The 25,258-nt window shown below is 42.6% G+C and overlaps 1 protein-coding gene across 17 annotated transcripts in view; it reads right to left on the bottom strand.

The window, feature by feature from the left end:
* The window catches only part of BRSK2 (BR serine/threonine kinase 2), a 490,293-nt gene that overhangs the window by 130,028 nt on the left and 335,007 nt on the right, over positions 1 to 25,258 (bottom strand). For all 17 annotated transcript variants that reach the window (XM_048487092.1, XM_048487093.1, XM_048487091.1 and 14 more), the window contains exons 3-4: positions 21,971 to 22,056; positions 10,213 to 10,353 (exon numbers count right to left, since the gene is read on the bottom strand). In XM_048487092.1, coding sequence (XP_048343049.1) covers positions 10,213 to 10,353; positions 21,971 to 22,056 — 227 coding nt within the window. The remainder of the gene's footprint in view (positions 1 to 10,212; positions 10,354 to 21,970; positions 22,057 to 25,258) is intronic.

The raw sequence follows: 25,258 nt of genomic DNA, 5'->3' as shown, positions 1-25,258 counted from the left end.
TGTTTTTCAGCGAGTAAACAACCAGTTTATAATATGGAAACTGCCCCATTAAATGTTTCCATTTTTTAAAAAATTAAGTTTGGGCTACTTGTACATGGCCAAAGCCAGCCCTTATTTAGTTCATTTGTTTATTACATTGTTTATAGTCCATCTTTCTCAGAAAGATTAAAGACGAGTGGTCCTTCATAGACAGGCAAGCATAAAGGTACTAATAGTAACTGACCATACCAGCCTCTGTCCTCTTCCCAGGTCATCACTGAAACAGGTTTGCAGGTTAGCTAATGAATACACGTGAAAAAACACTGGGCCTGAGTTGGCAGAATGCAAGACCAATTTTAATCTCTGGCTGCCCTGAAGCCCTGGGGAAGTGTTTTGTAGCAACACCATCAAAGATATCTAAATGGCCTCACTGTATTTTCTATAGTGAGGGTGCCTTGTCTGTGAAATACAGAAGCAGAGGTTTCTTAGTTCTCTCATGGCTAATTTAACAGAAAATCCAACAGAGAATTAGGGCCAAACCTAGCTGCCATGATTTATGACTGCCATTTGTACAATGAACCTGGGAATGCCTAAATGAGGGGATGAAAATTGTTCAGGAATTTTACTAGTAGTCTTTAATAGTGGATTCACGGATACAAACAATTCATGTACTAGCCCTGTCTGGTTCCTGAAAATCTTGATAAGGACATTTCCTCATGGTATTTCTAGTTTTAATTACAGTGCACTACATGCACTACTTGTATTAGTAGATTATGGGTACCCTGTTCAAAGGGTATGTTGTGAGGTTAACCCCATACTTTGAATACCAAACTATCTGGATAATAGTTCAGTCAGGAGCTGTGGGGCCATAAGCTAAAAACAATGCTAACATTAGAACCAAAGTAGATAAGTTATAGGTTCAGGAAGACTGAATTTGTCTTAATTTATGTATTTCCTCACATATATATTTCTTTTTGTAAAAACTATAACATAAAAAACTTATTTCTTTGAGATCTAAATGATGTATTGTCCTCTATTGAACTGAAAAGACCTTTCTGAGGGCAGATGATATGAAATATGTCTTCTGTGATGGTCTTCAAGTGTTATAACTCCCTTGTGAGAGAAATCTGCCTAAACGTTGCCATCTCGAATTTAAAGAGAAAGGCAAAGATCATGTTGTTTCAACAAACCTTTGTATGTTGGCCTTTGATTCTGGTGTTTTTCAGTATTGGTAGTCAAGCTTTGTTAATTCTCAGAGTCTCTTCTTTCTTGTTGAAGTTGTCTTGGTGTTTGTGAATTTCAATGGCCTCCCTGTGCAGTCTGACATAGTAACCTTCCGAATTGTCCAGAATTTTAGTGTTTTCCAATAAAATGTTATGTCCAGTTTTGTTTAAGAATCGGAAGAGCTTTAAGACCAAGAGAAACCCAGAGGACTGAGGAAAAACAGCCCACCACAGGAAAAATATTTCTACCATGCATCAAGGGAATCACAGATCAAATAGGGAAACTGATGAAAAAAACATAGCCTACAAACCATAATCAAACCCATCAGGAAAATGCAGCAGATGCTATGCTCAGCAAAGGACAAGAAAGACCCCCTCACTTCTGCAGGGGTCTATTGCATACCCTGCAGCTGTGGAAAGGTCTACATAGGAACCACAAAACGCAGCATTCAGACTCGTATTAAGGAGCACGAAAGACACTGCTGGCTTAGCCATCCTGAAAAACCTGCAGTAGCAGAACATGTCTACCCATTTCATATTTTGACCAAATTTTGATTACTTAGATTCTACCATAATCATCACCATCCAGGGAAAGTAGAGTTTTACACATTGTTACTACATTGTGACTACAGAGGGCTGAAAAATACTAATAATTAATTTCTTAACAAAAATCTTTTCCTCACCAACTCCAGGATTATAGAACGGGATGGACTTCCTTGAAAAACCAGTTTAGCTCTATCAGCTTTGTAAGTTTATGAGAGAGCATACCAGATCATAAGAGTGGATTGTAACGGCCAAGCTTAGCTGCAGAAAGAAATCTGTCCTTTCTGTACAGCACAAATAAAATGTATTGAGGGCAGAGAAAAAAGTATTTAGGAGAGGAATCCACCACCCCCCCCCCCCCGGTCCGTTTTATTTCAGGTCAACCCAAGGTTTTTAGAAAATGCTTCCCCAAGACAGGTTGAAGCCATCTCCTGCTTGCCCTGTGCAAACAAACAAGCTGGAGACGTTTTATTTCTCTCACCCAGTAAAGTCTTCACTTTCATTTTCACAGGTGCCCACCATTTTCTGCCACTTGAATCCTCAGTTCATTCACCTGCCATTTGCTGCATTTGCCCTGAGATGTTTGCTCTGCATCATGGACGTAGGTAAGGGGGGGGGGTTTCTCGGGTTTGAACCCCCCCATTCATGTCCGAAGCTCCGCCCACCCGTTTGTGGGTTTTTAAAACATTTTAGTGCTTTTTCGGTTTTTGGCCTGCAGGGGGCGCATTGTTTGGGCTAGCAACACCAAACTTCCAGGGATTGTTTGGGGACTCTCCTGATGATTGTTTGGGGACTCTCCGGGTTTGGTGAGGTTTGGTTCAGGGGGTCCAAAGTTATGGACTCCCAAAGGGGGTGCACCCATCCTCCATTGTTTCCAATGGAAGCTAATAGAAGATGGGGGCTACACTTTTGAGGGTCCATAACTTTGGACCCCCTGAACCAAACTTCACCAAACCTGGGATGTATTATCCAGATAGTCTACCACCCAGGTTTTGTGAAGTTTGGTCCACGGGGTCCAAGGCTATGGACTCCCAAAGGGGGTGCCCTCATCCCCCATTGTTTTCAATGGGAGCTAACAGAAGATGAAGGCTACATCTTTGAGGGTCCATATCTTTGGACATCATGACCCAAACTTCACCAAAGCCGGAATGTACTATCATGAGAGTCTCTTATTGATACCACCCAAGTTTTGTGAAGTTTGGTCCAGGGGGTCCAAAGCTATGGACTCCCAAAGGGGGTGCCCTCATCCCCCATTGTTTCCAATGGGAGCTAATAGGAGATGGGGCTACACCTTTGAGGACCCATAACTTTGGACTCCCTGAACCAAACTTCACCAAACCTGATACCCTGAAAGTTTGGTGCTTCTAGCTTAACCATTGCACCCCTGACAGCAGGCACCCCACGAATTTCCCCAGATTCTCCTTTTAAATCCACTCCCTTCGGCATGGATTTAAAGGGAGAATCTGAGGTCCTCAGTTCAGAAGAAGAAGAAGAGATTGGATTTATATTCCCCCTTTCTATCCTTTGGGAGACTCAAAGGGGCTTACAATCTCCTTGTCCTTGCTTCCTCACAACAAACACCCTGTGAGGTGGGGGGGGGCTGAGAGAGCTCCGAAAAGCTGTGACTAGACCAAGGTCACCCAGCTGGCATGTATGGGAGTGCACAGGCTAATCTGAATTCCCCAGATAAGCCTCCACAGCTCAAGTGGCAGAGCAGGGAATCAAACCCAGTTCCTCCAGATTAGATACACAAGCTCTTAACCACTACGCCACATTGAAAGTGATGCTGTTTCAGGGCGGGAGATAATCCACCCCAAAACAGCATCACTTTCAATGTTGTTTAACTAGGGACCCCAGATTCTCCCTTGAAGGTGGATTTAAAAGGAGAATTTGAGCCCTCTAGTTTAAACACCATTGAAAGTAACGCTGTTTGGGGGTGGATTCCAGCATCACAGTGACTGCCCTGGGGGGGAGGGTACAAAACTAAGATTTTGCACCAGGCTCCAGTTTCCTTCTATGCCTGCCCAGTGGGGAGGGGCAGGGGAAGGCAGGGCAGGGGAGTCTCCCATCTCGGCCCCGGAGAGCTGCTTTTATAAGCGCTAGGCCAGGGGCGGGGCTTGGGGAGGTGTGGCCATGCCCTAGGGGCAGGTGGGGGTGTGGCCCCACTCCAACCCCCCCCCCATAAAAATCTATACCTACGTCCCTGCTCTGCATGCATCATGGTCAGGCTTTTTTCAGTATTTACTACATGAACTTCAGGCCAAGATATCTGTTAATAAGAATAGTAAATACAGTACACAATCTATACAGTATTTGCTAAATGAACTACATGAATAAACTGTGCTCTTCCTGGCAATTTCAGCAATATATAGTTTTTCTGTATGGGTTTTTTTATGAGCTGTCTTTGAAGACATGAACACATGATATGAGAACAAGCTGTGATTCTTAAATTGTGTGTTCATGTCTTCAAACATAGCTCATCAAATTGAAAAAACAACAGGAGTGTGTGTGTGTGTGTGTGTGTGTGTGTGTGGTGTGTGTGTGTGTGTGTGTGTGTGTGTGTGTGTGTGTGTGTGTGTGTGTGTGTGTGTGTGTAGATTATTTACTGAGCAAACATCCCAGAGCAAGTTCAGCAAATGGCGGGCACATGGAAAAAAGGATTCGAGAGGAAGAAAATGGAGGCCCCTTTGAAAATGAAAGAGAGCTTTACTGGGAGGGAGAGAAAACCCACTCTATCCTCAGAAGCTTTTTTTTTTCGTCCCGTCTGAACAAAACATGAGGAGATGGCCTTTTTAAAGACATCCCCAGGACATCTTATTTTTGTTGTGCAGAAAGGGTCAGGATCAATCAGTGTCAGTTCCCTAACTGTAAAAGGAAGACATTTAAGGGTGCTGTGAAAAGAACTAAACCAAGTACTTTGTAATATAAAAATGATGTACCGGTAGAAATTATTGAATCAAAAATGATCATATTAGAGCAAGATCACATGACAACATAATTCAAAAAAATTATTCCTTTTTAAAAATGGCAGGAGAATAGGTGTTGTTGTTGTTGTTGTTGTTTTTGAATTCTGGTGCATTGTAAACTTGTCACCTATACTGGAACTTCAGGATAGAAGTCCTAATGAAGCAAATGTTATAAATAGCCTGCTGATTTTAATGAACTTAAAAGTGTATGACTTCATTTAGACTTGTACTAAGAAGGCGATGAACCATACCTACATTCAACAGAAGGAGGAAATTTGTTAGTCTGTGATAGTTTGGGGATACTTAATTTCAAAAGAAACAAGTAAGCTTCAATCTATTTTCCACCTCAGAACTGAGCAGTGGTGAATCTAAGCCTTTCTGTAATAATGTACTCAATAAAAAGTTATTTGCTTATGACTTCTTTTTTACAGAATAAAATTTGCCTTTTAGAAATGAGACTGATACTGGGACAGAGTGATGTTCCAGGGACCTCTGGTGAATAGGGTTTGCAGAAGGACTTGATTCAAGTCTCCAGGGTCAGACACTACCAACAGACGATACAATTTAACATAAACATACTGAGCATCATCCAAAAGGTGCAACTCCAAATAAAAATATTCTACAAAGAAAAATCCTGCAGCTTCTTAAAATGGGAACTCTGATCATGTAAGCAATAACCTGCAGGCTTTTTGTTAACTGTAAAACTGTGTCTGCTGGATTGCTGAACCACCAGTCCAAATGACTTATGAGTTTGGTCATATAGTTTAATAAGGAAAAAAATCTCTTTGCCAGATACAGTGGCTACTAAAATAAGTGGGACTCTCTCCATTAATTTTAATGAGTTTCAGATTGGGCCCTCAAGCCGTTATTGATTTCTGTTAGCTCTCCCTTGTGCTCTGCTGACTGTTATAAAGCCATCTGTGCTACTTGCCTGTTTTCTCTGGACTCGGCATGCAAACTACCCCATATCCTATTACCAGGGATTTTTTTTCTGCGAATGTATCTACTGTTCTAGTTTAGTGGAACTCAAAACATACATGGTGTTGATTTATAATTAATGCAATGCTTTTAGATTGTCATTACAGCACCTTTTAAATTGCAATCATATTAAAAACAAACAAAAAAGTTTAAAAAATCAAGGTAAGAACCCACATCAGAAAACATTTGGCTTCCCATACTTTTTCTGTACTTGATATACCTAAGATTTTAGTTCCCTCTGCACTAAATCTCCCATCTCAACTGCAGATTCATGCTGCAGATGTATGCAGGTGTATGCGCCAAAATACAAACCTGGTAGAAACTAGGCTAGCATGACTAGATAGAGCCACAGGGAACAGGAGAGGGATCTGTTCAGCCTAGAAAGAGAAACTTAGGTGGCCACCTTCAAGGTTGGGATTTTGTCATCACTTATTTTCTATCAATTAAAGTTTTGGTGCAAATGTCTTTGCCATCTCCAAAATTATATAGTGTGATTTGTACAAACATGATTTCCATAACTATTTCAAGAAGTGTTCAGATTTCTTTCCCCAAGTATTTGTAATGCAGCTGAATGTTAATGCTGCAATTTTATGTATTTTTGCGGGGGAGGGGGGAGGGGCAGCAAGTCTCACTGAATGTGCATAGGGCTGTATAGCACATCCAACTCAACTCAACAGTGTAGAAAAAGCTTTAACATCTGTCCTGTATTTTCCTCCTTTTACTGTCCAAGGAAAGGCACAACACATTCATATAGGAATCTGTGTAAAATAATTAGGCTCCCTCCAATTTTATGGGTTTAGAAGAGCTGTAGGGTCTCTAATCACTGAATATTTTTAAGAAGTAGGAACACACTAGTTATGCACTGCACACTCCAATGGAATTTTAGCCTATCATACTAAAAGTAATGAAGTCTGTACTGAGAAACATCAGTATAGCCATTATGTAAATCACAACTCTTAGCCAATCAAAGTTTACAAAATAGCATTACTGAGAAATAAGTGTATGGTTATGGGTCAGTAGTTGTACAGAAATCTTGCATTCCAATTGGTGGCAAAAACTCAATTTCGGTGTAATTTTAAAATTATTCAAACTTGTTAAAGCAGTAAGTGGAAACTAGCACAATTTAAAATGCGGCCTTCAAGTTACAGGTTAAACCACACTCAACAGTTAAATCATCCAAGTGAGTTAATAAATATCAATAACAGACTGATAAAGAAAATTACTCCCTACTGGAAAGAAAATTAAAGGCAACAACAATTCAAAAGCCCAGAAGGGGTCTAGGCAAGACTGCCAACTCAAGAAGGTTTTCTATAACCCAAGGATGTAATAAAATGAGTTGGTTGAATTGGTAATTGTCCCAGGTTTCTTCAGGGGCTAGAAGCAATATGACACATATTATTCTTGTTTATTGGCAAGCACCCCCAGACCCTTATAAATTAAGCTGCTAGTCCCACTGGGCTTTGATTTTCCTAGTTTAAAGTGTTTGTTGTAAATTAAAGTGACAGTAGGTGCCTCCCTCTCTTAAGGTAAGGAAGAAAACAGTTTGGAATACTACAGGAATCACATATAAATTCCTCAACATGTAACGTATTTCTTAATAAAGTCAGAGAGAGCCCATGATCAGAATTCAGAATGAACAAAGATGTACCTAGAATAGGAAGGTTGTAACATATATTTTTATTTTACCTTTACCGCAAGGTGTTGATGCATGTGACAGATGATTTCTAAAATCATGGGGGGGGGGGGGGCACTTTTTGTTTTTTTTTCAGAAAATAACAAGACTTTCAGGAAATATTGAAATACATGCAACACTTGCTTTCTTCTCAAACCTAAACTTATTTTGTTGCTTTAACAACATAAAACACATCATTCATAGCTTAGCATATACCATCATACTTTTGGCATATTTAACACATTTTAAAGTATCGAATACTTTAGCTTTTAATAAGCAAAACTGTCAGGCCGTTTCCGCACGGCCATGCTAGGGGTATACGCTGACACACACACCCTGGGACCATTCGTGCGAACGGTTCCGGTAAAGGCAGGGAAGACGGCGCAGTGCTGCGCTGTCGCCCTAACGACGTACCTTCCCTGCAACCTTCCGGCACGTCGCCCAGGCCAGGGGACATGCCCCCCTGCCCTGCGCGACAGCTCTGGAGTCTCAGGGCAGGGGGGCATGTCCCCAGGTCTGGGCGATGCGCCGGAAGGTTGCAGGGAAGGTTAATCATTCGGGAAAGGGGGGGATGGCGCCTTCCAGCTGCTGCCTTTCACACGGCAGCAGCTGGAAACCACTGTTTTCCAAAAACCTCGCTCGGGGAGTGAGGTGGGAAAATGGCAGCCAAGCGACCGCTGGGAGTGAGGGCGCGCCGTTGCAATGCAGTTGGGCGCTTCATGCGAACATCAGGTGTCTTCTAGGGATGGCTATGCTATATCCCTAGGGTGCTGTTATTGGTCCGTGCGGAAAGGGCTTTAGAGAGAAAAAGCTGCAAATTACTGCATCTTATGTTGCCATAGCACATATATCTTATTTTATGCCGAGAGGCAAGAAAAAATTCAAAACTGTTAACAAAAATACAAATGTTTAATTGAACTAAATAAAGCATATTATTTAGACAAAAACTATATCACATAGACACAATAGGACTAGCACCATATATATCAAGTTAAACTTTATTACACTGAAAACATCAAACTTTTCAGTAATAAATTATCATCATATGCATTATTGACTATATGCATTATTGACCTCCCCATTCTCCCCCTATGATTTCTGGGGCTTCACATTTCTATGTCTCCCACTCCCCCTATTTTTTTATTTTCATAGTAATTCTGATTTGAGACTAGTCTCTCTGGTTCTAGTCTGGCACTTCAACCATTAGCTGTAGTAATATGTGCTACCACCTGCATACAAATAACACAATGGATTCTGAAACCAAATTATTAACATTGACCAATGAATGAACTTTAAAAAGCCACAAAGAATCTCCAAACTGATCGGCTGTGTAATCACGCATTATGAATATCTGTGACTTCTGGCCAGAACCTTTTTTCCATTGTGGGAGTGATCTTCTGCTGTGAAACATGTTCCTCTGTCAACTGGCACACTAATGAAAGTCAAGACCAATGTATTTTAATGAGTCAAAAGATGTCTAGCTTTACATGAACTTGGTCTGCAGTGGAGAGCCATTTTCACAATGAACAGTTGGGGGTGCAAGTGGAAAGAGGCTTATGATCCAAACCTCTAACTATCTCATAGTTTTAGTTTGCTGTTCCTACAGGAAGTCAGAATGTTTCTCTCCTCTTCTACTTTATATTCACAAAACTGTGTGCTTGCTTAGGTTATGCTGAGAGGATAACAGTTCCATGACCAAGTGAGCTTCATGAATAACCAGAGGTTCAAAAAGGACAGCCCAATTGAACTGGGGGGGAGGGGTTGGGAACTGCATGGCAGCTAGGGACAGCATACAGGAGGTGGCACCTTGCTGCCTCCAATGGAGCTCTGAGTGGTGCAGCAAGCAGTGGGGAATAAAAACCCTGCTACTGCCCAGACAAGTTCCATTGCACAAAATGACTTAAGCCAATTGTTTCCATAATGTAAGTCAGAGGCTGTTTCCGCATGGGCGGAATACAGTGCCCCAGGGATGGCAAAAACGTCATCCTTGGGGAGGCGTTTGCACAGCAGGCTCACGCCAGCCAAGTGGCGCGGAAACGCCCCCTTTTGAACCTCGCTCCACAAACGAGGTTTTTCAAAAGTGGTGCCTTCCACCTACTGCCGTGAAAACAACAGCGGTTGGAAGGGGGCGTTTCCCTCCCCCTCCCCCAACTGGCTTACCTGGTCCTGCTGGCTTCCGTCGCATTCTGGAGGCCAGGGGACATGCCCCCCCGGCCTCCATCTCCAGAGCTTTCACTCTGGCCACGGGAACGTGTCCCCTGACCTCCACAACGCAACAGAAGCCAGCAGGAGCAGGTAAGCTGGTTGGGAAAGGCGTAGCCTGTGCGAAGGATGCGCCTTCCTCTACGCTCCTTCCAGGACCGTCTGTGTGAATGGTCCATGGGGGGTGCATCAGCATAATTTATGCCGATGCACCCCCGCTTAGCTCCCATGCGGAAAGGGCCAGAGTGTTGTACCAGGGCATTCCCAAGCTAAAAGCCCGATGGAAACTGACTAAGCTTCACCCCCAGGAATGCCCTGTCTCGCCCTGCCCCACTGCACCAACATCTACTTGGAAGCCATTGTAGTCTCCTGGTGGCTCCCACTTCTGGGTTTGGCCGCCACGGAAATGAGCGGTACCTGAACGCCTGTGTCTTTGCTCTCTCTGCCAGTGTAGGTGCTCTTTATGCTGACAAAGGGGCAAACATGTTGGCGCAGGCCTCCACCATTCCCAAACACTGATTTGACCCCCCCATCTGGATTGGGCCATAGTTTCCCCTGTTCTAGTCTACTCCACACTGCTTCTCAGAAATCACCCACTATTTCTGTTACCAATATCACCACTCAGATGCTCTTAAATTTCTATACTCACCATATTGAATGACTATGACAGAAATCTAAAGCAGAGATGATCTGCCGGAAAAATTTCCTGGCTTCTTTTGGTGTTAATCTTCCCTTCTTTACAAGATAGTCAAAAAGTTCTCCACCGGACACATGTTCTAGCACCAAATACCTACAAGAGAGCAGAAACAGGCTTATATATGATTCATATCAGAACTACCTACACATGGACAGCTTCCCTAAATAATCATTTACCTCTATGTAGAAACTGCAAAGCATGGCAGCTTGAAAATGATTACCCTTGCACAGTTTAACTGTTCTGTAAACAAAATACATTCTTCAAGTTCTTAAATCTTCTTGAAATGTGGATACATTTGGAATTGGATGACTTCATTGCTTGCATTGTCTTTACTGATTAATCACCAGTGTTTTGTAAGAAATTCATTCTAGACATGAACTAAAATACCACTGGGAGAAAAAAATATTGATGCACGTTTAAACTTCAAATACAGGGACATCACATTACTACTTGAAATTACTTGTTGAAACCACATTGATTGAGAAAAAATAATGTTCTGGATTAAAATATTGTTAGAAAGGAAACATTTTCAAATTTAACAACAAGGGTGTAAAGTCAGTTTCATTTGATTTTGGCTTTTCTTGGACTTGTGAATCTGTTGAAATACTTAAGAGACATTGACACTGAATTCAGAGTTGTCTCCTGTACAAGGAAAAGCAGCTCTTCAGATCTGGGGGTGAGGAAGGATATCCACTGGCTTCTTTGTTTTTTGTTTAATTTGATAGACCACCCACCCCCCTAAAGGGCTTTGTCCAATAACAGATCTCCTCAAAACACATCCCATGCGATTACTGGGTGGGGGTCCCCCAACTCCAGGAGCAGCATTTTGGGAAGGCAGTGGGCTCCAGCAGGAAAAAGAAAGCTCTGTCTCACAAGTGAAACTTTACTCACAGAGTTTTGGATTCAATTTGCTGTATACAAATGCATAAATAAAAGTTCATAGATTGCCCTTAATATGATAGTAACTGCAACATTATTATATGCAAAGCAACAGTCACAAAAGATGCAAACTGCAGACCTGCTCTAAATAAATTTCAGTAGATGGCTCTGAACTAAATATGAAAATAAGAGAAAATAATGTGTTTCTAGCATGATAAATTCCTTTAATAAAAAAGAGAAAAATCAGTTAATGGACTGTACTGTTAATTTGTTTCATGAAAATTTGTAATAATGTTAAGAGATACATTTTTTGGAACTTTGGACATGTTATAATTATATTAATGCATTAAATAAAACAATAATATTGTAAATACAAAGCACTTAAGACTGTCCACACAACTAATTTATTTATTCATATATACCCTGCCTTCCTCCTCATTGGGGATCCAAAGTAGCCTACATCATTCTCTTTTATCCTTATAAAAACCTTATGAAATGGGTTAGGCTGAGAGTCTGGCCCCAGGCTGCTTGCAGCGGACTGGGCTGGGGTTTCAGCGCTGACTTCCCGTGATGGCTGCTCAGCTGCTCTGCCCTGGGGGTGCCCACAGCCGCCCACCAGTTTGTGCGACCTGCCCACACTGGCTCATGGCAGCCCCACAGGAGCCTCTGAACAGCTGCCTCATGCCTTGCACCTGTGGGGTAGCCACCAAAGGCTTAGCCCCACCTGTTTTTTTCCACTTTTCAATTCACTTAGTAAATTAGTAGTAAGTATTGAAGTTTGTGCGTTTGTGTTCTTAAGCAGGAGGTGTTTTTTTGTTTATTGTATTGTTATTTAGTACCCTTAGGTCCTATTTGTAGTGTGCTGAATTCTTTCTGGTCCCCACCCTTATTGTTTCTATAATCTTCTATTGGGTGGCTCATTAAATATAGGCAAGCAGCACCAATAATTAGAGTCCAACATATTGCAGGAAATTGTAGGGTTTGTTTTTGTTTGTTTGTTTGCTTGTTTTGGCCCTCATATGAACCAAACCATGGAGTGGAAGCATCATCAGACTATGCCTCAGAACTGCTGCTTATAAAGAAGCAGAATGCTCAATATATGGAACAATTTCAACCTTTGGACAAAAATGGAGAGAGAATATGAAGTAACCAAGTGATTTTTCCAGAAATGTTTTATTCATTTTGGTCTATTTGTGTTGTCACTTTTGCATCAGCATCCGGGCTCACCTCCTCTTCTAATCAGAGCTAACAAGCTCCTAACCTCAAAGGCTTTCAAAGGTGTCACATCAGACTGACTAGCACCTGGGACAAACAGCAAACAGCTCTTTCTCCTCTGAACTCTGTTCTGATCTTAAAGGCAGAAATGCACGCATGTACTTTAGCACAGGGCTAAAGTCTACACTGCTGGACTCTCTGGCAAATACATCCAAATAATATGATCCAGTGGCTATGGGTAATTTTAATTTCTCTGTTGTGTGCTGAGAGACAGATTCTGCCAAGAATTCAGGGTCACATAATTTCTTGATTTGTTTTCAGGAGAACTTCCTCTGGCAAAAAATAGAAGAGGCAACTAGCTGGCTATTTTAAATTTTCTTCTGACTAATGGGGATAGCAACATGATAGCACTTAATATGAACACAATAGATGAGCTAGTAGATGTAATGAGAGTCATTTGGCACATTAAGGGAGACGTCATATCCCCTCTTTCATGGGATATTAAGGCTGTTTCCACATGGTCCAAATATCTCAGGTTGAGCAAGAGAAATATCCCGGTTTGGCCAAGAAGTTTGCACTGTTCCCAATCCTAAAGCAGGTTTGTCCCACGATATTTCCCTCGTTCCAGGTTTTTCAAAAACCACTAAAATGTTGATCTTTTTCCAAAATCCAGTAGTGAATCGCTTTCATGCAAAGGCCATGGGAGCAAAAACAAATGATTTTTCCCACCTCACCATCTGATCTCCCTGCCTTACATCATGCTCACCCTGCTCCATCTCACTCTTGCCAAGCGCCGCTCGCTAGCCAAGCTGCAGCTCCCAGCTCACATTCTCAACGGCAGGGACATAGGTATAGATTTTTATAGGGGGGTTCGGGGGTGGGGCCACACCCCCACTCCCTGGGGGCGTGGCCATGCTTCCCCAAGCCCTGCCCCGGCCTCAGTGCTTATAAAAGCAGCTCTCTGAGGCTGGGGATGGCAGACTCCCCTGTCCTGCCCTCCCCTCCCCTCCCACCAACTGGGCTCCCAGCTGGCAGCTGGCAGCCCCTTCTGCCCTCCTCTCTGGGCAGAGCATCACTTTCAATGGTGTTTGAACTAGAGAGCCCAAATTCTCCTTTTAAATCCACCTTAAAGGGAGAATCTGGGGTCCCCAGTTAAAACAACATTGAAAATGATGCTGTTTTGGGGTGGATTATCCCCCACCCTGAAACAGCATCCACTTTCTAATAAGCTTAAACTAGATCTTCAGATTCTCCTTTAAATCCATGCCAAAGGTGGTGGATTTAAAAGGAGAATCTGGGGAAAGTTGGGGTGTGCCTGCTGTCAGGGGTGCAATTGTTAAGCTAGCAGCACCAAACTTTCAGAGTATCTTTAGGAGACTCTCCTAATGATACTACTTAGGTTTGGTGAAGTTTGGTTCAGGGGGTTGAAAGTCATGGATCCTCAAATGTGTAGCCCCCATCTTCTATTAGCTCCCATTGGAAACAATGGGGGATGGGGCACCCCATTTGCAAGTCCATCGGATTGGATCCCCTGGACCAAATCTCACCAAACCTGGATGGTATCAGAAAGAGACTCTCTTGATTATACCACCCAGGTTTGGTGAAGTTTGGTTCATGGGGGCCAAAGTTATGGACACTCAAAGGTGTAGCCCCCATATTCTATTAGCTCCTATTGGAAACAATGGGGGATGGGGCACTTCCTTTGGGAATCCATAGCTTTGGACCCCCTGAGCCAAACTTCACCAAACCTGGGTATGATCATTAGGAGGGTCTCCCAAAAAAGCCCTGTAATTTTGGTGCTGCTAGCTTAAAAACTGCGCCCCCTGTAGGCCAAAAATGGAAAAACATTAAAAATACAAAAATCCCACAAATGGTGTGTGTGTGTGTGTGGAGCTTCAGACATGCAATTGGGCGGGTTGGACCCGAGAACCCCCCTTACCTACATCCCTGCCCAATGGGATCTGGGGAGGGGGATGGAAGCGCCTGCCTGGCAGGATGCTCTCATTCCATGACAGCCCCAAAGGTCAGTCAAATGTTATTTGGTATATTGGGGGTGGAGGTGAGTGTCTCATGCTGTGGTTACCTGCACACCTTTTAATAAGGATGGGACATAGTGCTCTGCCCAGTATTGGTCAAAAGTTTTTACTTTGTATATCACAAATATGCTTGCCATGTTGCTCACTGCACCTGCTCCTTCTCAAAGCTAGAGAAAGGGGTGGGGGTGGGGGTGTCCTGCTTGATTTTCCTGTGGTTGCTGTGGATCCATCAATCAGAAGCATTGCCTTTGGGGGGGGGGGGAGGAGAGCCAATCAGAATGCAGCACACAAGATATATTTGAGCATACATGCTGCATCTACATTGTAAAAAAAAAGAAGTCAGGCTCATGCAAAGGAAATTGGAATATTTCCTCCCAGTCTTAATTTGATTCCTTCACAGAAATGGACACCCATGCAAAGGGAGAAACTGGGATAAAATAGACCTGACTTTTTAAATACCAAATGTAACCTGGTGTTTTTAGTTGTACACATATGTTGGATTTTAGTGTGACTGATTTTAGTAAATTTAGAGAGATGATGGCAAAGATTCCATGGGACAAAATGCTGGAAGGAAAAAGGCCTAGGGAGAAAAATCCAACCAACCACAAATTGGTGTGTTACTAAAAATAGGTATCAGAAGATATGAACTAACAATTATTCTGTTATTTTGATTTGATTTGATTACAATGATATCCCACCCTTCCCGACTGAAGTCAGGCCAGGGCAGTGAACATACATATTTAAAACATTACATAAATACTGAATTCATAAAGCAAGACTAGCATCTAATCTTAAAAACTAAAAATGGCAAAAAGAACCTGGAATATAGAAATAACAATCCTACAAAGGAATTTTCCCCTCATTTCGACACAGTCCCTTTTTCAAGGACTGTCCGAGCATGGCGTGGCGGCAATATTTTTGCAAGAGGGGAACAACGTAAGTTGTAATATGCGCATTGAAGGTAAGTAGTTGGGAGGCTAGCAGATGGCAGCAGACAAAGAGGTGACCTCAACCAAGAGCCTGGTAGAATGTCTCTGCCTTACAGACCCTGCAAAACTGTTAAGGTCCTGCAGGGCCATGGTGTCAGCTGACAGAGAATTCCACCAGGCAGGAGCCAAAGCAGAAAAGGTCCTGGCTCTGGTTGAGGCCAGTCTTACATCTATGGGGCCAGGGACTGCCAGGAGGACCGGAACATCCTTCGCGGGCAATATGGTGTAATGCAGTTCTGCAGATTCAAGGGTCCCAGACTGCTCAGGGCTTTAAAGATTAGAAGCAAAACCTGACTCTGAATTCCACCAGCAACCAATGGATTTAAAACTGGAACATTTTTAAAATACTGGAAAATATTCCATCCCAAAATCTATAGATCCTGTCGAAGAAGTACTGAATCAAATAAGATTAGAGTGGTTGTGGTTGCCCATGCCTACCTAACATACTGTGAGAATGGTAGCAGGCATGCCAACCTAATGCCTTCTGAAGTTGGCCTTCCTTAGCAATAGTCCTATGGCTGCTTTAAGAAAGTCTACTGCATGCTTGAAGAACTGCAGCTATACAAACACATTCCCCCCAATATATATCACAACAAATCCAGCAAAGAACCTCAGCAGTCAAATGGAAATATAACAATAGCCTCACATTGCACTCAAATTCTTTCATATTATCTTACTGCCATTACACAGCAATAGCAGCCATAGCCATCGTCAGCAAGAAAAAGTTTCTCAAGTGCCTTATCCGTACAACCAGTGATTCAAGCCAAAGGTTACTATTTGTGTAAGAGTAGCTTTTCTTCCTTCAAAATCCTTGGTATATTTAGAAATGAATTAGTCCCTTCTTTTCACTCAGCCAATCATTAGGAATCATCATATAATTTTGGTCAGCCAGGTAACCCAGAGTGAAAGGACATCGGGGAAGACAGTTCTAGCAGCCCACCTAAAGTTGCTTTACAAAACATCTCAGTACTTTCCCATTCACTTGAGAAACTGTTAAAAAGTCCCTAGTCTAGAAGACATGCTACAATCCTTTGACTTTTTGTTGCATCATTTTCTACTGATTAAATAATCTCTATCAGATATTAAACTTCTAGTTATTGGGCTCAGCATATGAATTATTCAAGAGCTATATAAATGTGAATGGCAGGCATGGATTTTTAAACCCCAATTTGGAACTGAGCCAAGACCTCTCTATTTTAAAACTAATGTCCCCTCTTTTTTCCACATTCAGAAAAATGAATACACATGTGCTTGTGATTTGAACAACAAGAAGAAGATCCCATTTTAACCACCTGCTGTTTATTTGAATGGAACAGTAAAAAAAGAACCCAAAAAAGTCACTAGGCACATTCAGGACTGAGCTGCAGAGGGGTGTTTTTCCACTGTGGAACCACTTCAGTCTTTGATTTATTGAGGGTGAAAGGCTTTTTGAATGCCTGTTATTTATAGTGGGTAGTCCTGCATGCCTAAACACTACCAAGACACATAGGAGGACACGTGTTTAGCAGAATCTATGTGGGGGGATGATTCTTGTAGGCTGGGGGAAATGAACAAGTTCTCATCAGCTACAGCCCTTTCCAGAGTACTGATTTTCATTTCTTCAACTGGCAATTATTTCTGCATCCCTAGCAATCTTAAAATTTGTGGGTTTTATTTTACAGATACTCTGTGTTTAGTGCTTTTGTTTGTCTTTACCATGCTTTAGCATGGATTTATGTTCCTGCTTGCTTGAATTACCCATGTTTTTTTTCAATGATGGTGGTAGTTTCCTTCTCATGGAAAATACAGACTTGTGTACCATAAACAGAAGCTGCCGTTTCTCGGTGCCATTTCTCAGTTCACTGCAAACTGCCTCAAAGTGAGCGCAGATCCTTTGAACTTCACAAAACATTACATTAACATTTGTGATTAGCTTGTTCATAATGCCTGTTTTGTGTTGAGTAAAACACCTCCTATGATGATAGGGTTGTCAACTTCCAGGAGGGGTTTGGAGATCTCTTGGAATTAGAACTGACTGCCAGACTGCAGAGATTTCACATAGAGAAAATGGCTGCTTTGGATGCTGGAATTTATGGCATTATATCCTATTAGAGTCCTTCCCCTCCCCCAACCTCCCCCTCCTCAGGCTCTATCCTCCAAATCTCCAGGAATTTCCCAAGCCAGAATTGGCACTCCTATATGATGGTCCCGATTCCTTGTAATTCAAAATGAACAGCCTTGTAAGTCGTTTTCTATTGGTGATGTAATACTCTATTTAAAATAAACTGTGTCAACGTGTACGTGCTGTGTCAGTGGCATTAATTGTTATGGCACGTGCACAGGTCCAAAAAGATTGAACTACACAGCAGTGTAAGAGCACATAAATCCCATTAACACAAACAAGTGGCTTTGGGAGCAAGGCAGGGAAGCAAAACAAGCAAGACTAGTGAGACAAAGAATGCAGCTTTCTCAAGGTGCAAGGGTTCTGTTTGTAACATGAACTCACTGCAATCAAAACAAAGGAGTAACGAAGCAGAGGCTGGCCTGCAAAACTGAAGCTTCTGTTTGTCTCAGGGCACAAGCAGCAGCCCTTTCCAGAGAGAACAGAGCTTGTATGATAAGGTTCCCAATTACAAACTGGGAAATTTCTGTAGATTTGGGGCTGAAGCCTGGGGAGGTAGACTTTGGGAAGGGACCTCAGCAGGGTATAACACCATATACTGCCCCTTCCAAAGCAGCCATTTTCTCCAGGGCAACTGATCTCTGAGGTCTTGCTATTCTAGAAGATCTCCAGGACCACCTGAAGTTAGTAAGCCTTTGGTTTGACGAGGTGGTTCACAAGTCAGATGAGGGCTGCACTCTTGATTGGATTGTTTTAGACTGGTCTCTCTTTGTAATCTCTCCAACCCGCCAACCCCCCCCCCCCCCCATCCCCAATTTTCTGCTGTCTGCAGCTTTGGGTATAAATACGCCTGCCTACTGGATGAATACTACATGTATCTAATGAAATGAACTTTCACTCATGAATGTTTATGCTAGACTACATTTGCTAGTTTTTGAAGTACCATGCATAGATTCTATGGTTCTGTAACTCCTGTTTCAGTTACTCTGCTGCAGACTAACATGGGAACTCATCTGGAATTATCTTCAACAAGAAAACAGGACTGGTTAAACTTTGTGTATGCTTGTGCATAGTCCTCATTGCAAGTTTTCCACTAGAACAAATATCTGCTCCCTTGTACCATTTTGGATGTGAGAAGGCAGGGGCACAAAAGGTCAAAACCATGTATCACAGTCACAATCAGAACCAACACTACATGCATCTTGAATGTACAGAACTCACAGTGCACATCTGATACAAAGCCCTTGTGGAGGCTATAAGGATTTTGTATTGTGTGAATCAGAAGGAAGGAAGCAAGCAAGCAAGCAAGGGAGCAAGAAAGAAAGGAGCTGTAGTAACTAGGCTGCTCAACGTTTAATTTTTTCCCCCAAGTGCATATGCAGCCTTAAACAAACTGTGGAAAAAGAATTTGATTCATGACCACATTAGGAATCTACTCAACCAAAGCCCCTTGTCACAAATTAAATCATAAACCAAAAGTCAAACATGATTTGTGAAATTAACATTTATCGAGGAAATATTCCCCAGTGCTGCACTGCGATTAGTCTTTGGCATCCGAAATATCAACCATAATTCATAAGATGCCTTAGAAACCGTGTCACCAGCATTGCCATCAAGACAGGAGGTTTGATAGAAAGGTGATGCAGCAACCAGAGACTCATTTATTCACAGAGGGAGGACAAGGAAGGGGGTGGGAAATCACTCTGCTTTGCTATTAACTTTGACATTTTGAACCTCCCAATCCTGAACCATACCAGTTATAAACAACACTTACATAAAATCTTTTCATCCTTCTACAGGCATGCACCTTTACTTAGCATTATCCAAACCCCATTTATCTATTGATTGATTAGTTTTCTATATGCCAATCTTAACAGCTCATTTTAATAATGAACAATGATATTTAGCACAAAATCTGTATAATTTTATTTAAATTCTCATCATTAATCACCATTAATCACAACAACTACCTGTTTATGCTTTGACAATGGCCATTCTTCATTTGAGGTTCCTAGCATCTCCCTTAAGTATATTTTATTAACCCCATCCTGCAGATGAATTAACTAAGGTTTAAAGAGTCATGAGTGAACTGCTGAAATACAGTGGTGATTAATGCATAGTTCCAGGCTAACATTTTTGAAAAGTAATCTGCAGCTTGATCAAAGTCCATTAAAAAAAAAGTTTTACTACATGGATTTCTGGTTATAATAATTCTTCTGCAATTATGAGAAAACCTGTTTGTTCATATTAAGCAAAAAGACACAAGCAGCCTGTTCCTGTGCAGGGTTAGAGGCGTGAAACCAAGGTTTAGAGTCCTGTTCCTTGGAAGATTTATTGTTATAAGAACTTAACATGGGTAAGAATATACTTCGTCAAATGAATCAGATTTAGCATAAGGGAGTGCTTGCCACAGGTGATTACAGATGACCAGTTTACCACACAGAATATTTGGGAAAGTTTGCACATTTCTTAAACATGTTAGCTAAAGTGCTACAATATAGATCAGTATTTCTGTTTTTGTAATATTAAATTAGCCACAGGGAAGAATAGAGATATGCTGCAAAAATCAGCTCCACCGGCAACTCTGCTAGCATACAGGGCTGAGAGGGGTCTGGAGCCTGACTAAGGTCAGCCATGCCCTCGAAACTCCAGTGTAGTTGGGGTCAGCATGCAAGTGCCAATCCAAGGCCAGGCGTCGCTGCCAGGCATTGTGGGCCACCACAGCAGACGGACCCCAGCGGATTTGCCTCTCCACTGGTGTAAGTGCCCTGGAGAGGGCATTTATGCTGGCAGAAGCCTACACCACATCCAGAGGGGGATTTCCCTCCTTCTCTGGATTGTTCTGCCTGTTTCCTTCTGTTTGGCCTTTCCAGTTCTGAAACAGTCATCCCTTCCCAGTTGAGTTAAGATTAATATGATTGTCTGACAGGCTACAAATGTCAGGTACAACCTACAAACCTTTAGCTAGGTTTCAGAACCTTAAGCCAATAAATAGACTCTGAGGTATTGATCGGTAGCATTTATTGATGAGGCATCGAAGTACCAAAGCTTGGCAAAGTCAGTTCTGACAAACCTGGCATTTGTCGTTCCCTTTATCCCCACTGCAAGTCCCCCCTCCCGCTTTGCCAAGAAGTTGTGAAAAACAGTCCCTGGAGCTAAGGCGCCCCAAAGTTGGCCTGAAAGGTGCAGAAATGCTGCCTGTGGTCCAGACTCAGTGACTGATGGTGATAATGGTTGGGGAATAAGTTATATGAATTAATTATTCCTGCAAAACCAGTCAAGAGAAAACAAAACATTGATTTTTGTTTTGTAAGCCTAATGAAAAATTTGACTGTTTTGACAGTTTATTTTTTCAATTAATTCTTTAATTTGAAAAAAGTAGGCTTGAATTTCAGATTGTGGAGAAGTTTAATGACTAACAGAGCAATTTTGTACTATCTGGAAGTAAGTCCAACCATATGTAATGATTGCCATTCTCCAGGTGGTGCCTGGAGAATTTTTAGAATTACAACAGATCTCCAGAATGCAGAGATCAGTTAACTTGAGGAAAACAGCTCCTTTGGAGGGTGGAATCTATGGCATTATAACCTGCTGAAGTCCTTCCCTTCCCCAAACTGTGCACAGTGTAGGTTTCACTCCCAAATCCAGGAATTTTCCAACCCATAGTTGACCAGCTTACTAATTAAGGCTTATTCCCAAGTAAGTCTGATAGGACTGATAGGACTGTAGGACTGTAATAGTTTCATAAATTGTGGGGTCTTCTTAACTTCAGTTTGAATGGACTGAACCATAGTGGTCCTGAATAAACCTCTTATTCATACTTCCCAGCATAAAACAAGCACAGTTTAGCGTTGCACTGAATGTTTTGATTCATGAGATAAAATTTGATGGAAAGACAGAAATATTTCCCTGTAAAATCCTTCAGTTGAGAAAACATTCAACTCTTCCTGTTTATTTCAACTGAATCTGAAGGGTTATTTCCTTGATTAGTCATATACTTGATCCCAACAACTAAGATTCACACTCCGAATAAGATGGCATGCATCTCTTCTCACTAAGCAGCCGATAACATTTGCCTTTGCAGTAATGTCAGTAATAGCAAACATAGCATGAGAAGGCAATGCAAATGAACAAGCAGATATTTTTGCATGGATTGCCAAAAATATTCCCACTACACAGTGAGTAATTTTAGTTCTGCCTTAGTGAAAATAATAATTTTATAAATAGGTGAATGCTTTAAGGTGAATGTGATAGAAAGCAAATATCAGTTGTATATATCTATTTAATTCAACACATTAAAAGACAGGCATAGTTAATAACTTTAATAAAAACATGAAAAAATAAAAACAAAACCATTACCTATTTGAATACCCAATGTGTAGAGCCACTCAATAGCCTACACTTCCACTTTAGGGGAAATTCAATAAATTTTCCCAACAACATTCCATTTTCCTTTCTTCCCTCTCCCTGTGCAAACGAATAATACCTACAAATATTTTTTATTTTCATAAACATCGTGCAGCTTTAAAACGTGGGGATGTTCTATCAACTTCAGAATGGCTATTTCCCGTTCCACCTGGAAGAGAAAAGAAAAATGGAAGGAATGATTAAATTGATGTTTCACGTTATATCAGGATAATCCCTATGTAATTCTTCAACAGTTCACCATTCTCACCCCCTATCCATTGACCTTCCCCCAGAGGTGTAGGGGGGCACCTGGGGCAACACCAGCCCATATGATTAAAACACTGTATTTTTGCTTTTGTAAAGCCCTCTAAAGAAAGGACTAAAAACTGTTGCTAATTACTAACCATTCTCAGACATCATTTTGAATGATGTGTAAGAAATTATGATAAAAATTAGCATTCAACTGTGTTCACCTTCATACATTCCACTGCAGTTCCACTGGAAACAGACCTGCTGTTTTTACCAACACCCTGGAGCCCATATATTCGTTGTTTCTAAAGCAGTTAGGTTGTGTCAGAAAACTGTTATGTTTTGTCAGTTCTTTTCACATAGTTCATGAATCATTTCTCATTAAATGTTTGACAAGTGGCTTTTCTGTTCCTGCTCCAAGTGGCTCAACTTGGCGGTTGATCCACAAGCACTGGAATTGGTTTGGGCACAGTTCTTCCACACATCTGCCCTCCTTCATTTTGACAGTTGTGCAGTCAATTTATTTTCTTTCACACATGCCTTAAATACTCAGGATTTTCAAGGGATGATGTTGTCATCATTGGTGGTATCACAGCATCCCTTCCTTTTTTAGCTTTTGTGCATGCTTTTACCAATGCCCAGATGGCCCAGGACAGACTGATCTCATCAGATCTCAGAAGCTAAGCAGGGTCTGGCCTAGCTAGTACAAGGGTTGCTATAAAGAGAAAGGCAATGGCAAATTTAGCAGCAAACCTTTGTTAAACATTATTTTATTTATTTATTTATTTTTTAAATTTATAAACCGCCCAATCCCCAAGGGGCTCTGGGAGGTATACAACACTATGTATACAAAACATAACAAGGGTCACGACAGTGACCAAATACACTAAAATCCATTAAAACAATTAAAACCATTTAAGCAGCGGACAAAAACAATAACAATAGTAATGATGGTGATGGCGTCCCGTAGCCCAATTCCTTTAAACTACCCCCAAAAAAGAGAGGGAGCGGCCAAACGCTTCCTTAAAACACCGCCCAGAGCCCCTAGAGGATGGGGCGGTATAAAAGTTTAATAAATAAATAAATAAATAAATAAAATAGCAATAAATATACAAATAAAGTATAAAATAGTGAACAAAAGCCCAAGGAGCGAAGCTGTGCCATGAGGGTGTTGCGCAGACTCAGCGACTGGACACTCCGAAGGCAACCGGGCGAACAACCCAGTCTTACAGGTCTCTGGGCGGAATTCACCAAGGTCACCGCGAGGGTCTGACAGCTGGAGAGAGAGTGTTCCACCAGGCCGGAGCCAGGGCCGTAAAGGTCCTGGCTCAGGTGGAGGCCAGCCGCACCACTTGAGGGGCCAGGAACCACCAGCAAATTGGCCTCCTGGCCGAACGCAGAGGCCGCAGTAGGAGCATATGGGGTAATGCGGCTCTCTCAGGCACGAGGGTCCCAGGCCGCGTAAGGCCTTAAAGGTCAAAACCCACACCTTGAAGATAGATTCGGAATTCCACTGGGAGCCAATACAGCTGGCGCAACACAGGCTCGATATGATCACCAAAGGCGCCCCCTGTGGAGCAGGCGTACCACGCATGCTGCCCTCAGTTTCAGTTTCCGGAATCAACCGCAAGGGAAGGCCCCGCTGCAGATGAAGTTACAATAGTCCAACCTGGAGAAAAATCAGCGTGGATTACTGTGGCTAGGTCCTTCTGAGAGAGTGAAGCGGGCTAGCCACAATCTGACGAAGGTGGAAAAAGGCAGTCCGAAAGCATAAGGGCCACCTGGGTCTCCATTGAGAGAGATGAATCCAGGTGGACCCTCAGACTGGGCGGACGGAGGAGGCCGGCTCAAAATGGCTCCTCCCCACTCCCGGGCGGTTGGAAATCCTCCACCTCCCCCCCCCGCGGCCTGCCAAAGGATCTCCGCCTTCGATGGATTCAGTTTCAGCCTGCTCTGTCGCTAACCAACCAGCAACCGCTTCCAAACAATGCTGTAGAGCTGCAGGGGCCGTGATTGCTCCCCCCTCCATCAACAGAATGAGCTGAGTGCTCACTGTGCATACCGATGACAGATCAGCCCAAAGCTCTGCACTAGCTGAGCAAGTGGTCGAGATATAGATAGCAATAATAGCGGGGAGCAATAGCACCTTCTGGGGTACACCACAATGAAGTGGGCACTTCCGGGAGGTTTGATCCTCCGCGACTATTAATTTAAGTTAAGGCCGTCGGTCCCGGAGGAACGGTATAATCCAATGAAGCTGACAATAATGCCCCGCACTCCCCGAAACGGCCAGGCGGTGGGCCAAAAGGTCGTAATCGACCATACACTCAAACGCCAGCTGTAAGGTCTAACAAAACCAGCAGCGCGGAACCGCCTCGGGTCAAGCTGCATATCGAGCTTATTCAGTGACGGGCAGAAGAGCTGTCTCCGCCCCATGCCCAGCAACGTGAAGCCGGACTGGAAGGGGCTGAAATGCCGATAGTCATCCAGGAAAAAACCCTGAAGTTGCTCTAACACCACTCTCTCAATTACCGTCCCCAGAAACGAAAGATTCAGGACGGGGCGGTAATTGGCCAGATCCCCCGGATCTACCGATGGTCTTTTCAAGAGTGGGCGGACCATCGCCTCCTTCAACCCATCCGAAAAAAACTCCTTGCTCAAGGGAGCTATTGATGATATTCAACAGATGGGGTCAGAATCTACGCCTCGCAGGTTTTAATAAGCCAGGAGGGGCACGGATCCAGAGGACAAGTAGTAGGTCTAACAGCAGCCAGGGCTCCCCGGTCAACCGCGGCTCTTTCGGAGAGCAGGGAGAACTGGGCCAAACAAGGGCTAGGAAGACGGGGTAAGGGAGCCTCCAGCTCACTCATTGTAGTCAATGTAGGAGGAAGGTCATGGCGGAGCGACGTGACTTTGTCTGCGAAAAAGCTCATAAATGCCTCTAGCCAGCCAGCCAATTGATAGTTTGTAGAACCTTCCGATAAAGAGGTTAAAGACTGAATTATACGAAATAATTGTGCTGGGCATGAGCTAGCAGATGCGAGAGAGGAGGAGAAGAATACTCTCTTCGCCTCCTTCGTCGCCATCTCATAGGCTTTCATAAACATCCTATGAGATGTTAC

This window comes from Sphaerodactylus townsendi, linkage group LG02 (assembly GCF_021028975.2).
Source record: "Sphaerodactylus townsendi isolate TG3544 linkage group LG02, MPM_Stown_v2.3, whole genome shotgun sequence".
NCBI lineage: Eukaryota > Metazoa > Chordata > Lepidosauria > Squamata > Sphaerodactylidae > Sphaerodactylus > Sphaerodactylus townsendi.
The sequence above is the reverse complement of the archived record's forward strand: the minus strand, read 5'-3'. Positions and strand labels throughout refer to the sequence as shown.